Source organism: Pelophylax lessonae (genome assembly GCF_965119305.1).
Source record: "Pelophylax lessonae genome assembly, chromosome: 8".
NCBI classification, from domain to species: Eukaryota; Metazoa; Chordata; class Amphibia; order Anura; family Ranidae; genus Pelophylax; species Pelophylax lessonae.
The window spans coordinates 197119812-197134712 of record NC_138775.1 but is presented as its reverse complement, the minus strand read 5'-3'; the positions used below and the strand labels follow the sequence as shown (position 1 = coordinate 197134712).

General features: G+C 49.4%; 1 protein-coding gene across 4 annotated transcripts in view; it reads left to right on the top strand.

The window, feature by feature from the left end:
* Nucleotides 1-14901, top strand: part of CDC7 (cell division cycle 7) — a 134618-nt gene that overhangs the window by 55397 nt on the left and 64320 nt on the right. For all 4 annotated transcript variants that reach the window (XM_082264854.1, XM_082264853.1, XM_082264851.1 and 1 more), the window contains exons 4-5: nt 5390-5483; nt 6658-6800. In XM_082264854.1, the coding sequence (XP_082120980.1) occupies nt 5390-5483; nt 6658-6800 (237 nt within the window). The remainder of the gene's footprint in view (nt 1-5389; nt 5484-6657; nt 6801-14901) is intronic.

Below are 14901 nucleotides of genomic sequence, written 5' to 3'. Positions count from 1 at the left end.
ACCTACTGTTGGGGAGAGTGAGGAGAGGAACCATTAAAGGAACCATTTCTTAGATATTTTGATCAGTCACATGGATTCATTTTTATATATACACTTTTAGCACTATATATATATATATATGTTTTGTTTTTTACCTGTTAGCGCTGCCTTATATGAATTTTAAATCTAAATGTAGCACCCCCCTGAATCCCGGCATCAAGGAGAGCTAACATTTTACTTTTAAGGTCACTGGTTGTTTGGCATGGTGGGTGTGGACATTTGCAGGGGGAAAAGAAGGAGCCAGTCACTTTTTAGAATGAACAAAAGTGCGTTTATTGCTCACAACAGAAAAAAAAAAAATGTAGGCGAGGGTTAGGGCACAGGACACCATAGGACAATATGCAAAAAGATCAACCGACTCCAAAAACTAACAGCACAGGTTGACAGCAATACAGAACAGGGACCTTATGCCTGCACCCAATGTTGTGTACCTACGTAGCCACTGCTGTATTTTATAGTAACAAAACTCCCAGCACTGTGCAAAGTTTTCTTGGATTAGTTCCCCTTGATGCTTTTCCAGCCATTCAGTCCCCCGGCTCATGAAGAGTCGCCTCTATTTAATCTCAGAACTCTATCCTTCTCCACATGCCCCCAGGCATCAAGAGGTTGTTGCTCTCTGGCTCCCAGGCAGCAAATGGGCTCTGGCAGAGCCCCCCCCCCCCCCCCCCCCGAGCACATGGCCAGTCTTCAGGCCTACCCAGCAGCAGCTGCTCCTCACACATCCGCCCCAGACCAGAGTCTGGGTAGGATGACCCAGAATACTTCTCCAAATATGTACTCTCTCTCAGCGGCCAGAGAGACACCTACTGAGTTGGCTAAGAAAAGTATGCATACAGTAAACCCCCGCTTCATCGCGGTTCAGTTTTTGCGGTCCCGGTATATTGCGTTTTTTTTTTTTTTGTAATGTTATTTTACTATATAAATCATTAAAAATTAAATATTTTTGTGTTTTCCATAGCTCTTGCTATGTCTCTCAGTATCTTTTATGTGTTTAAATGAGTTTCTATTGTTTTAAAAGTGTGTTTAAAGACCTTTAAAATGCTTTTACACGTACAGTGACAGTAAATAAAACATGCATACAATGCCTTTTAATAGGGTTTTTCTATTTCGCGGATTTTCACTTTTCGCGGCTGGGTCCGGAACGTAACCCCCGCAATGGAGGGGGGTTTACTGTATTCACTGAAGCTCGTCATACTAATGCCAAAGGTAACAGTGGCACCTACTGACAAAAGGGAGGTACCACAGCTAAACCAGGCTTGGGAGAAAACCCAAATGATCATAACGTCTACAAATTTATCTAGGTTAACTACGACCTAGTACACTAAATTTATTGGCAGCTCTGTTTAAGACAAGAGTGCTGCATATACCTAAATATTCCCTCCCCGCTCCTTTTTATTTATCCTGCCTAACCTGTATACTCTACCTGTTTTTAATCCTCTCTAGTCCAGTTGCGTGATGCTATGGCTACAACTCCATATGAATGCCCGTGTTTTTTAAATGGGATGAAAAATACTAGCATTTAGTTGCGATTGTCTGATCTCTACAAATTTTTCAATATGTAGTGTATCTTATGAGAGTCCATAGTAACTTCCAGACACCTATGGAACCAACAACTATTCTCAAAAAAATGTTAATTTCTTTAGTTCATTGAAAGACACAGCTCCTGATACTTCTTAACCATTAGGTTATACTGCCCCCTACAGGAGTAGGACACTAGGCACTTTATAGTTGTATCCAAGAGCACATATGAACTGGCTTCGGCCTGTGTCTCAGCGTATACTCCTGGTCGACACCACCCACATTACGATGGAGCGGTGGTCTGTCCAGAGCGGTGCCCACCCTGTTCCTGGTATGGTAAGTTGCTTTCCCCCCTCTACTCCTGGAGGGTTTTGGGGTGGATGTTGGCCCCTCCCTGGGACGTTGGGACCCCCGGTGACCCATGTGAGAAGCTGCATTTAGCTGAAGCCCCCACACTCCCTTTAGACATCTGCCGGGCTGGGATCCATGCACTTGCGGCTGGGCATCCACAAAAATTTAGGCTGTGGCCTGCTAAACCATGTGATCAGCTTGGCGCCTCCCTTGGAAGGGGTGGCACTGTGGGGCGTTTAATTTTTTTACACCCTTGTCGCCATTCTGTAGGGCACCTGCCCTTTTTAGCGCTGCCGCTCCATCAGGGTACCCTACCTGCGCGTCCGTGTCACGGCGGCCTGCCCCTTTTTAAGAGGGCGATTTTCTATTATGCCCTCTATGGAGGGCCACCCTCTTGTTTTTTTTTTTTTTTTTGCGGGGTCCAGTAGAGGTTCCATTCGTGGGCCTTTGGTCGGTGTGCCCTTGGCGGGATCGCAGTTGGCGACCTCCCCGTCGCTATATACTAAGCATTGTTATGGTTTCCGGGTGAGCTTAGTATATAGCGACTCTACTGGGGGTACCCTGAGTGCTCACTTTAAAAAGGAGGTTGTGTCGGAGGCGCCAGTCCTTTTTGGCATCCACAGGCCCTCCAAAGTGGCGATTGTGTCCCCTTTTCCGCTTACTTTGGCAACATTGTCACGAAACTGTGGGGTTGTCCAAAACACAGTGGTTCCTAAGAGCTTTTTGCTTGCGGGTCATTATGCTTTTTCCTGTCTTGCGGAGCCGGGGAATCAGTTGGTTCAGGGGCTACAGATTTATCTGTGATGCCTCTTGGCTGCGGCTCTTTTGATTTCTAAGCGTTTATCAGCAGTTGTCCTTCAGCGTATTTTCTGGCTGAAATACTGGTCTTTGGACCAGACTTCTAAGAAGGCCTTATCTGATCTCCCCCTTGTAGGGGATAGCCTGTCTTGGAGCTTCCTTGGATGACATCGGTAAGGGTCTCGCAGGACGGAAGAGTACTCTTCTTCCGAAGGCTACCAAGGGCAAGGAGCCCCCTTTGTAGACGTGGGTTATCGTCCCTGGCTCAGAAGAGGTTTTTTTTGTCCTTCAGAGTCTCAAGACAAAGGATCAAATGTCAGGGCCTCCATTGGAGGTTCCAAGAGGACCTGGTCTGACAAGCCACGAACGGGCTTTTCCAGACATGCGGACAAGGCTGCCTCAGCATGAAGCGGCACCCTCACCCGTACCTGGGGTGGGGGGTACGTTTCCGGATCCATGGACCTCCCTGGTATAGGACACGTGGGTCCACAAAGTTATTTAAACATGCTACGAGATCGAGTTCGGTATTATCCTCTGGAAAGGTTCTTCCCTTCCAACCTGCTCTTGTCCCCAGATCACTTACAGGTTCTCTTTCGGGTAGTGCAAGACTTGTTCCTTCAGGGGGTGATTGTTCCGATTTCAGACCGTTTTCAGGGGTTTTTACTCAAACCTCTTTACAGTTCCCAGAACAGAAGGCAAGGTACCTCCAATGCAAGTACAGACGTTCCGTGTGGATGGAGTCCATTCACACGGTAGTGGCGTCCCTACTTCAGGGATTTTTTTTTTTCTTGCTTCCATCGACATAAAGGATGGCTACCCGCACATTCTCTAATATGTGCCAGTCACCAACGCTTCCTCCGTTTTGCCATCGGCAAGGAGCATTATCTGTTTGTGGCGTAGACCTTTGGCCTCGCCTCCACTCCTCGGGTCATCACGTGTTGGCCCCGGTGCTGGCATTGTTTGAGTCAGCGGGGGATCGTGGTACTGGGGTACCTGGACAATCTTCTGCGAGCAGTCTCCTACTGCTCTGATGGACAACTGGAGAACTCTGAGGGAGTTCATTTGGATTCGGAACCTTCGGGAGTCTGCTTTGGTTCTGTCCATAAAAACTGGACTATCTGGGTCTGACTCTGGAGTGTTTCTTCCTCTGGAAAAACCCCAGACATTGCAGGAGGAAATTCAGCTTCTGTTGTTCAGCAGACAGTCATCCCTCTGGGCTTGCATGCGGGTGCTGAGCCTGATGGTGTCCACCCTCGAGGCGGTCTGTTTTCACAGTTCCACACAAGATCTCTGCTTTAGTTTCCCTACTTGCGCTGCCCAGGAAGGTGGCCTTTTTTTGGTGGCTATCACCTCTGCGCTCAGGGTGTCGGAACTGGTGGCGTTATCCTGTTCACCTTTTTATATGGTGATTCACACGGATAAGGTGGTCTCTGACTAACATTTCAATGAAGGCATTGTGTTGCCTTCCCTGTGTCCCAGGCTAACCATCCGAAGTAAATTAACTTGCATACCTTGGATGTGATCTGGGCAATTGGGGTGTCTGGCAGCTACGGAGTCTTTTAGGAAGTCCAGACACTCTGTGCTCACGGACAGACCTCACAAAGGGTTGTCCATTTACAGATGTTGGTTCAGGCCTATTGCATCAGGTGTCGGGTTCCTCCTTTCCCCGTCAAGGAGCATCCTAATAGGGTGCTTGGTGTCTCCTGGGCTTTCCGTCAACAAGCGGCAGTGACGCAGGTTTTCAAGGCGGCCACCTGATCGTTGATGCACCCTTTTACAAAATCTTTATAAAGTGGATGTGTTGGCATCTGCAAATGCTTCTTTTGGCTGCAAGGTTTTGCTGGCTGCTATTTAGAGCAGTGGTCCTCCACTCCGGTCCTCGGGGCCCACTAACAGGCCAGATTTTAAGTATTACCTTGGGGAGATGCAGACTACAATACTGCAATCACTGAGCAGCAAATGAGATCACCTGTGATGTAATTTAGTTATCTTGCAAACCTGGCCTGTTAGTGGGCCCTTAGGACCAGAGTTGAGGACCACTGGTTTAGAGGACCTGATCCTCTTTGAGGGTTTGTGTCTTTTTTAGGTTAACTCCAGTTGTTTATGGTTGAGCATGTTACCTGGTCGGCTATGGTCAGCCTTAAGAATTTATTTCTGCTTTTATTTTCCCCCTCCCCTCATGTTTAACACTGCTTTGGGATGTTCCAATGGTTAGGAAGAATCAGAAGCTTTGTCCGTCAATGAACAAAAGAGAAAATGGGATTTTTGACTTGCCGTAAAAGCCATTTCTCTGATGTTCATTGACGGACACAGCACCCACCCCTCTGTGGAGTTGGCTTTTTTCTGACACTGCTTGTAACAAAACTGAGTGCCTATAGCTGGCAGTGGGTATATACTCCCTGGGACTGCCCTTAGGCATAGTCAAGCTTTTTCCTGCCTAGTGTCCTTCTCCTGTAGGGGGCAGTATAACCCAATGGTTTAGAAGAATCAGGAGCTGTGTCCGTCAATGAACACCAGAGAATGGATTTTACAGTAAGTATTTCCCTTGTGAAGTTTTCCTGTTAACAGTACAATAAACTGCTCGACTGCTTCTGGGTTCTGTCCATATCTCCAGTATCTGATGATTATTCAGTATTCATTGTGTGGGATTCATTGTATGATTTTTTTTTTTTTTCTTTACTAGCGGAGATGACAACGTCATGGGCGTAAAATACTGTTTTAGAAAAAATGATCACGTGGTTATAATTATGCCTTATTTGGAGCATGAATGTTTTGTGGTAAGCATATATATTTTTTTTACTGCATTTTTAATTTTTTGACTAATTTTATGTATACAACATAGAAACCCAGTGTTAGAAGGTAGGTCTCCCCTGAAAATAGTATTATTGTAACAGTACACAGTTGCCCAGTTTACTTTTTGATTCTCTGGCCTGCCAGGCGCATCCTCATGCAGTAGCTGTTCTCCAGCCCAGGTGTAATGGGAAAATCTGCTTGTTTTCAGTAATGCTTGTTCACACAAAATATATTGTACAGTGTTTTGGGAGAAGACCTGTTGCATTCTTAGAACGTTTGCTTATTGTATACCAATGTTTCAAAAAATTCAGTGCTTGTGAAACTTTGCAACGGAGTTATGGTGTGCTTGGTTCTCTTTAGTTTACTAGAAAGAAATTATACTTTAATCCATTTTTTACTTGCCTGTACTCTTTGAACTGGCACTGGGAAATTCCCAGGAGCAAATATTTAACCCCATTAATAGTAGTGGCTAACTTTTCTTGTGGAATTTTTTATTTAAGCAGAAAATATAAAACATGAAATTCAGTTACAACGTATACACAGTACAGCAGTACAATCCCTGAGGTACATAAGGCAACAGCGGTGTAGAATCCTAAACGGACAGAATAGCAGGCAGACACTTACAGCGAGGTAGAAGTCCGCGAAAAGACCTTAGACTTTGTGAATGTAATACAGGTCTGCAACTGAACACACAATTCCTTGTGGAATTTTTATTCAATATAAATAGGATGTTGCACACTTGTATTCCTTCACTTTCAGCATTTTTATTATTCAATTTTTATTGAAGTTTTTTTTTTTTTTTTTTTTTTAAAGAATAGGTTAAGTACAACGTAGAACATACCTTTTCTTTGGTTTATCTCCGCATAGAATATGGGTAACCTAATACATTTTAGCATTTTTTTCATGTTATAGCCTGGATTTACTTTAAAAGATAAGTTCACCTTAATAAATAAAGTTAATGCACTTTTTTTTCCCCTGTACTAGGAGCCTGGAAAGCATTGCACCTTTGATCAGGAGATTGAAGATGCAATTCAGGACTCCTGTAGACTGTCAATGTATCTATATCAGAGCGCTCAATAACACTCTAATTTATCACTAATTTGTAAACCTTTTTTTTTTTTTTTTTTTGACATATCTGTCTTTTTTATTTTTTTACAGGATATTTTACATTCTCTAAGCTTTCAAGAGGCAAAGGAGTACATATTTAACCTATTTAAAGCACTTAAACGTATTCATCACTTTGGGATTGTTCACCGGGATGTTAAACCAAGCAACTTCCTATATAACCGAAAACTGAAGCAGTACGTTTGGGTACATTATTGTATAGGTCATGTCATATTTTCTTATTGTATATTACCATCATCAGATGGGATTGGCTAGCATAAACTGTTTCTATCGTTCATTGACGGACACAGTTCCTAATGCATATCCGTAGGGTTATACTGCCCCCTACAGGAGTAAGACACTAGTCAGAAAAAAGTTCTGTCTACGCCTGTGGGCAGTCCCAGAGGGTACACACCCTCTCTCTTCCTGCATAGAATGTCAGTTTTAATCTGTCTAGTCAGGAGTAAGGACCTAGGTCCCTGCTGGGATCTCTGGTCCTGGAAAAGTTTTTTTTTTCTCTTGCGTCCTCCGACAGTCGCCGCCCACTCACAAGTCTTCACCAATGGGTATTGACCTTTGCTCCGCAGGAGTAGCTAGGCAACAAGAATTGTTAATACAAAAGCTTTTAGCATAGACACACCCCTAGGGGCTGTCCCCTCAGTCAATACCTCCCTGCACCAGCATTCCCAACTCAGTTTGACTTTGCCTAGCTTAGGAGTAGCTGGCTGTCCTGTGCTGGGGCTCTGTCTCAGCCTTCTACCCTTTCTTTGATTTTATTTCAAGTATTTTTCTCTTTTCCTTGCGAGCTGTTATTTTGGTCTTAGTTTAGGGATCTTCTGATGAAGAATCATCGTGCTGAGCTGGGTCTCGGACTGGCCGCCCTGGATCCCAGGGCTGAGAGCCAGATGGATCCCCGGCCTGCCATCGAGCGTTCAGCTTAGGTTTTACCCAGGCAAATTGAACGACCCATCCCTGTTCGCTGCAGGGATGCTGCCTGTGGGGTGGCTACCTCACTGGACGCTGTGACTGCGGTCCACAAAGCGTCCTGGCTGCGGCACTCCCTGTCTGCCCTGATAGTGGTTTGTCGCTGGAGACGGCTCCCCACACCATCTGGTACGGTAAGCACCTTCTGTGTGGGGACCTTCTGTATGGGTGTCAGTCTGTGGCTGTGTCTTACCCTCCATGTCTGTGTAACTGCGGGCTCCCTGTCAGATCCCTGTGTGACTGCACTGCCTGTGGGCTGCGAGGGGGGGCCATCCTGCTCTGCTGTTTAACATGCTCTGGGTGCAGTTTGTGTGCAGACATGTGTGTATGCGGCGGTCGCTGCGGCGATCCGCCATTTTTATATGCCTGTATACTGTGACCGGCCCTGTCCTTATGCAGCTTTGGCGCCATTCGCCGCCATTTTGGCGGGCGATACTCATCATGCACATGGCGGCGCCATTTTCTTGTAGCCTTTTCCCTCGGCCGAGTGGCCATTTTGCTGGAGCCTTCCATAGGCTATATCAATCAGTCAGCATTGCATCACTTCCTCTTTCTCTGGGAACAGCCATCGGTGGCAGCAGTCTGGTGTGCTCTCTCCAGGTTTTTACCTTTTTGTCCTGTCATTCCTTGCTCAGTATTGTCTATCCCTGCGGGGTCAGTGCATACAGCAGTGTGCGGTGGGCTGCGCTCGCCGTGGTATTAAAGGGCCAGTACCTTTTATACTTTTCTGTACTGGGGCATGGATTCTCAGGATCGCAAGTTTCCCCCCGCCCTGGTGGGGGACCAGGGGGCTGCCGCACCTCCCGAGGGGGCCGATCTGACCACTGTAGTGGCTTCCTTAGTGTCTCAGGTGCAGATGCTGCTGGCTGAACGATGCGCAAAAAGGGCCAGGTTATCCATTTCCTCTGATTCAGAGGGCGATGTGGCTGGCGTACCCTTCTCGGGGTCCAGCTCATCTTTGGACCTTGTGGGGTCTGAGGGGGAGCCTGAGGTGGAGGGGGTTGATGTTTCTCCCCCTGGCTCGCCTGAAGAGCTTGCACTCATGAATGAGCTGATTGCTTCCATAAAGGACACCTTGCACCTGGAGGATGAGCCTACTCCTCCTGCTAGGATGTCTGCCTTTGGTACACAGAGGGCTCGCAAATCAGCGCAGGTTTTTCCCTGCCCTGCTGAATTTCACCATACTGTTAATGAACAGTGGCGCAATTTGAAGAAGCCTTTTACTGTGCCAAATAAGTTTAAATTTCTTTATCCGTTTGCACCTGCCACCGACGAGCGTTGGTGTGTGGCGCCTCCGGTGGATCATGCGGTAGCTGTTTTGAACAAAGCTACTGCGGTGCCTTCTGAGGATACCCCGGTTTTCTGGGACTGGATCTATGCTGAAGCCTATTTTTGCTTCCATTATGGCGGCACAGGCTGTTGCTGATTGGATCAAGATGCTCAGGCGCACCTTGGCGGCTGATTCCGCCCCGCCTACCACGTTGGCTATGGTGGACCAGATCCATCAGGGGGTCATGTACTTGTGCGATGCGGACTTGAATTTAGCTCCCTTGGCTGCACGCCTGTCCAGCGTGGCGGTGCTAAACCGTCGTCTGATTTGGCTGAAGAATTGGTCGGTCGACCAATCTTATCGCAAAACGCTGGCGGATTTTCCCTACGCGGGGTCTCGCCTTTTTGGCGAGGCTTTGGATACCCTGATAAAAGGGGTTACGGGGGGCAAGAGTACTCTCCTGCCACAGTCTTTCAAGCATAAGTCTTTCCGGGGAAAGAGGAATTCCTCGTCTAGGCCCTCTCAGGGGTCCTTTCGTGCCTTTCGGTCACAGTCCAAGGGCAAGCCCTTCAAAGGCCAAGGCTCCCAGAAGAAGCCGTGGGCGGGGAAGCAGAAGTCCGGCCAGTCCGGTTCAACTTCCCATACCACTTCCGCCTGAAGGGGCGCCCTCACCCGTTTCTGGGGTGGGGGGACGTCTGCGCGGTTTCCTACAACCTTGGCTGGCCCGCGTTCGGGACAGATGGGTTCAGGAAATCGTTCGATCTGGTTACAAGATCGAATTTCTCTCTCGGCCGGCGGGCAGATTTTTTCCCTCAAATCTTCAGCTGTCTCCGGAGCGCTTGCAGGATTTGCACCTAGCGGTGCGGGACCTGCGGGCCCAGGGGGTGGTGGTCCCGGTGCCTCATCGGGACAGATTTCGGGGATTTTACTCCAATCTGTTCACTGTGCCCAGAAAGGAGGGCAAGGTGCGTCCGATTCTGGACTTGAAAGCTCTGAACCTCTTTGTGCGGGTTAGCAAGTTCCGCATGGAATCCCTGCGCTCAGTGGTGGCTGCCCTGAGTCCGGGGGAATTCATGGCCTCCATCGATCTGAAGGATGCGTACCTACACATCCCCATTTTCGAGGGTCACCAGAGGTACCTTCGATTCGCCATTGCGGAGGATCACTACCAATTCATGGCGCTACCTTTCGGTCTCGCTTCGGCTCCGCGGGTTTTTACCAAAGTGCTGGCGCCGGTTCTGGCCCTGTTGCGAGCACAGGGCATTGCTGTCTTGGGGTATCTGGACGATATCCTGATATGGTCAAACGCCAGTCACCACCACGATGCGGACACTGCAGGAGTTCGGTTGGACCATCAACATTCCGAAGTCGACTCTGTGTCCTTCGGTGCGTCTTCCCTATCTGGGGATGATTCTGGACTCTGTCCAAGCGAAGGTCTTCCTGCCGGAGGACAAGCTTCGGACTCTTCAGGACGAGGTCAGGTCCCTCAGGGACAACCAACACTAGTCTCTCCGGACATGCATGAGATGTCTAGGTTTAATGGTCTCGTCGTTCGAGGCGATCCCTTTTGCCGAGTTTCACACACGGGGTCTCCAAGCGGAGATTCTGGCCGAGTGGGACGGGCGGCCGCAATCCCTGGATCTGTGGATCTCGTTGAGCCACGGCACCAGAAGGGATCTTCTGTGGTGGCTCCAGTCCCCGGCAGTATCGGGGGGCAAGTATTTTCGTCCGTTTATCATGGACGGTACTCACCATGGATGCCAGCCTGTCGGACTGGGGTGGTGTTCTGGGCGTTCTGTCCGCCCAGGGAACTTGGTCGGAGGAGGAGTCCTCCCTTCCGATCAACATTCTGGAATTGAGAGCGATAAAGCTTTGCCTTCTGAGATGGACGGACCGGCTTCGGGGCCGTTAAGTTCGGGTTCAGACGGACAATGCCACCGCGGTGGCCTACATCAACCACCAAGGGGGCACCAGGAGTGCCCGAGCGCCTCGGGAAGTAGCCGACATTCTGTCTTGGGCCGAGACGCACGTCCCGGCGATAACGGCAGTTCACATTCCGGGGTGGAGAACTGGCAGGCGGATTATCTGAGTCGCCAGACCCTGGACCAGGGAGAATGGTCCCTTCACCCGGATGTCTTCCAGATGTTGTGCGCAAAGTGGGGATCCCCAGATGTGGACCTGTTTGCGTCTCGTCTAAACAACAAGGTGGAAAGGTTTGTGGCACGGACGCGCGATCCTCGGGCAGACTCCTCAGACGCGTTAGTGGCGCCCTGGCATCAGTATCGTCTGTATGCCTTTCCACCGATTCAACTGCTGTCCAGGCTTCTTCGCAGGTTAGCCTCGGAACCGCACACGGTGATTCTAGTGGCGCCAGACTGGCCTCGCCGGTCTTGGTACGCAGACCTCGTAAATCTGGCGGTCGACGCTCCGTGGCGTCTGCCTTTTCGAGAAGATCTCCTGTCTCAAGGACCGATATTCCATCCTGCTTTACAGTCGCTGGCTTTAACGGCCTGGCTGTTGAAAGCCAGGTCCTGAAGGATAGGGTTCTCTCCCCTGAGGTCATTCCCACTTTGATCAAGGCTAGAAAAGCCTCTTCGGGGAAGATTTACTACCGTACTTGGAAAACGTATTTTTCCTGGTGTGAGTCTAGGGGGTATTCCCCTCGCTCATACTCGGTGTCTAGAGTGTTGGCTTTCCTCCAAACTGGAGTGGACCAGCGTTTGGCGTTGGCCACGATTAAGGGTCCGATTTCTGCGCTGGCCGTTCTCTTTCAACGCCCTGTGGCGTCTAATTCATTGGTTAGCACCTTTGTTCAGGGGGTGCGACATTTGGCCCCTCCTAGGAGGGACCCTTTACCTCCATGGGACTTGAACTTGGTTCTGTCCGTGTTGCAACAGGCTCCCTTTGAAAAGATCAGGGAGATCTCGTTGTCTCTGTTGTCCAAGAAGGTTGCCTTTTTGGTGGCGATCACTTCGGCTCGCAGGGTGTCGGAGCTGGCAGCTTTGTCCTGCAATTCTCCCTACCTGGTGGTCCACAAGGATAAGGTGGTCCTGCGGCCTAACCCATCTTTTCTTCCAAAAAGATCTCGGAGTTTCACCTTAATGGAGACATTGTCTTGCCTTCGCTCTGCGCGAAGCCTAAGCATCCGAAGGAGGTTGCCTTACATTCCTTGGATGTTGTCCGGGCGATCAGGGTTTACCTGTCGTCCACTAAATCTTTTCGCAAGTCGGATTCCCTCTTTGTCCTTCCTGAGGGACTTCGGAAGGGCATGCGACCATCGCCAAATGGATCAGACAGATCATTGAGCAAGCCTATGCCTTGAAGGGGAAGGTTCCTCCTTTCCCTGTGAAGGCGCATTCTACCAGGTCTTTGAGTACGTCTTGGGCTTATCGTCATCAGGCTTCTGTGGCCCAGGTGTGTAAGGCGGCGACTTGGTCGTCCGTTCACACCTTCTCAAAGTTCTATAAGGTGGATGTTCAGGCATCGGCTGATGCCTCCTTTGGCCGTAAAGTTCTCAGTGCGGCAGTTTCCTAGGGACCCTTGTTTTTGTGGGCCCTTGGTTGTTGGGGTGTTTTACCCCTGGGTTACTTGTTTTCCTGGGTTGTTGCTCCTGTTGAGCACGTTTTCCTGTTGCCCAGTTGGTTCTCTTACTGTGGTAAGGTTCCTTTCTCTGATGTGGGTACTGCGTTGCTTTTTTCTACGGTTGCGTCTCCCACCCCTCATGTCTACACTGCTTTGGGACATCCCATTGGTGAAGACTTGAGTGGGCGGCGACTGTCGGAGGACGTAAGAGAGAACGGAATTTTTGTAAAATCTTACCGTAAAATTCCTTTCTCGGAGTCCTCCGAGAGTCGCCGCCCCTCTTTTGGGGTTTTTGTGTACTCTTACTGCTATGCTACCAAACTGAGTTGGGAATGCTGGTGCAGGGAGGTATTGACTGAGGGGACAGCCCCTAGGGGTGTGTCTATGCTAGAAGCTTTTGTATTAACAATTCTTGTTGCCTAGCTACTCCTGCAGAGCAAAGGTCAATACCCATTGGTGAAGACTTGTGAGTGGGCGGCAACTGTCGGAGGACTCAGAGAAAGGAATTTTACGGTAAGATTTTACAAAAATTCTGTTTTTTTTTATTTTTTTATTTTTTTGTTTTGTTTTTTTTCTAGTTAATTTTTGTTTTAGATAGCTTTTTGGATTGGATTTTTTCCTGTGAGATCTACAAGCAACTATGCCAGATCTGGGCGTTGGGCTGGATGTATAGATCCAGTGGTCACCCCAGCCGGCCAAGGAGCGTGTGCAGGCTATAGCTCCACACTGGGTCAGCCGCGACATAGTCCCACTGGACGGGGACTGGTCCTGCGAGTCAAACGTCTCGCCAGGTCGCATATGGCCGGGTCTAGGCCCGAGTCTCAGCTGTCCTATTTGGCTAACAGCCCCCCCCCCCCCACTTCGGCGGAGAGGGATCCTGTCAGGAGATGGCGCCCACCTGTGTTCCTGGTATGGTGAGTAAATGTCGTCCCCCCCCCCCCCCTCCCCTGGTTGCTTTGGGGTGGATGCAAGCCCCTCCCTAGGATGGTCGGACCCTCACAATCCCGAGTTCCCCTCTGTCCTGTCACACACCCCCTCTGTTACCTGCCACCTGCCAAGACTGGAGGGTGAATAAATCAGACTGGGGGCTGGCTGGCTTCCATGCACCTCTTTTAATCCTTTTCAACTTTCAGTTTTTCTGATACAGGGATGGAGACGCTGGGCATTACCTGCTGGTGTCTCACTTAAAGTCCCACATAGCCTATAGTGTTCATCCTCCCTATACCCTGGGCAGTTTCTCAGCTCATTTCCTTTTGGATCAGCGCAGTGGGACTTTTTAACAAAAAAAAAAACACATTTCTGTCACTTCAGCTTTATGCTGACGGGTTCCTTTGGTGCAACATAGACCCTACAGATCATGTGTCTCTACCTGACACCCTCAGGGAGGCCGCAGGGCCCTCCAGATCCCAGCTGTCTACGGATGCAATTTCGGCGGTCCTGGAAGCGTTTGTATCCCGGGTGGAGGTGGTCTTAAAAGGGCGAGGTGCTAAGAAACACCCTCCGCCTACCCCTGCCTCATCTGATGCCTCAGGTTCTGAGTCTGACTTGGCCACCGCAGACGTGAGTCTCCCTGCCGGGTCCGCTACCTCGCGTCCTGTCTCTGACAGTAAGGATGACCTTTCTACCTCCACTACTGCGCAAGATAAGGTGCTGGTGGACGCACTCGTTTATGTGCGTGAGACCCTGAAAATGGAGGACGCAGCTATGGCTGCGACTGGGGCGCAGGTTACGTTTTGGCACTCGCAAGCCATCCAGAGCGGCAAAGGTTTTTTCCTTTCCTGCATTTTTTGACATGCTCAAAGAATGGGACTGCCCAAAGCGTTCCCCTGGGGTGACTAAGCGGATTGCTAGGCGCTATCCTTTTGAGGAGTCCCTCCATAAACAAGTGGACTGTGCCACCTACGGTTGACCCTCTGGTCTCAAGACTGGATAAGGCTACCGTTACCCAGTGGAGGATTCCCCGTACATTAAGGATCCGGAGGATAGGAAGGCGAAGGCTGTGGCCCGCAATATGTACTCCCTGGCAGGGGTCTGCATTGAGACCGGTGTTGCCCTTGTCACGCAAACGTTGACTAAATGCACTAGGTTACTATGCTGTGACCTGGAGGGGAAACAGGTTCCCTCTGACTTCGAGGAGCTGTTGGACCAGCTGGTGCATAGGCTGCACTTTGTTTGCAATGCCAAGCTGGACAGTTCTCTCATATTGGGCTGACTGTCTGTTTAGGCAGTGGTCCTTCAGCGTATACTTTGGCTGAAGTGCTAGTCTGCGGATCAGACTTCAAAGAAGGCCTGGACTGATCTACCTTTTCAAGGATATTGCCTGTTTGGAGCTACCCTGGATGACATTACTAAGGGTCTCACAGGGGGGTAGAGTAACTTTATTCCACAGGCTAACAAGGGTAAGGACCCTTGTCACAGACGGGGTCCCTCCTTCTCCACACACAAAGAATTTTTTCGTTCCT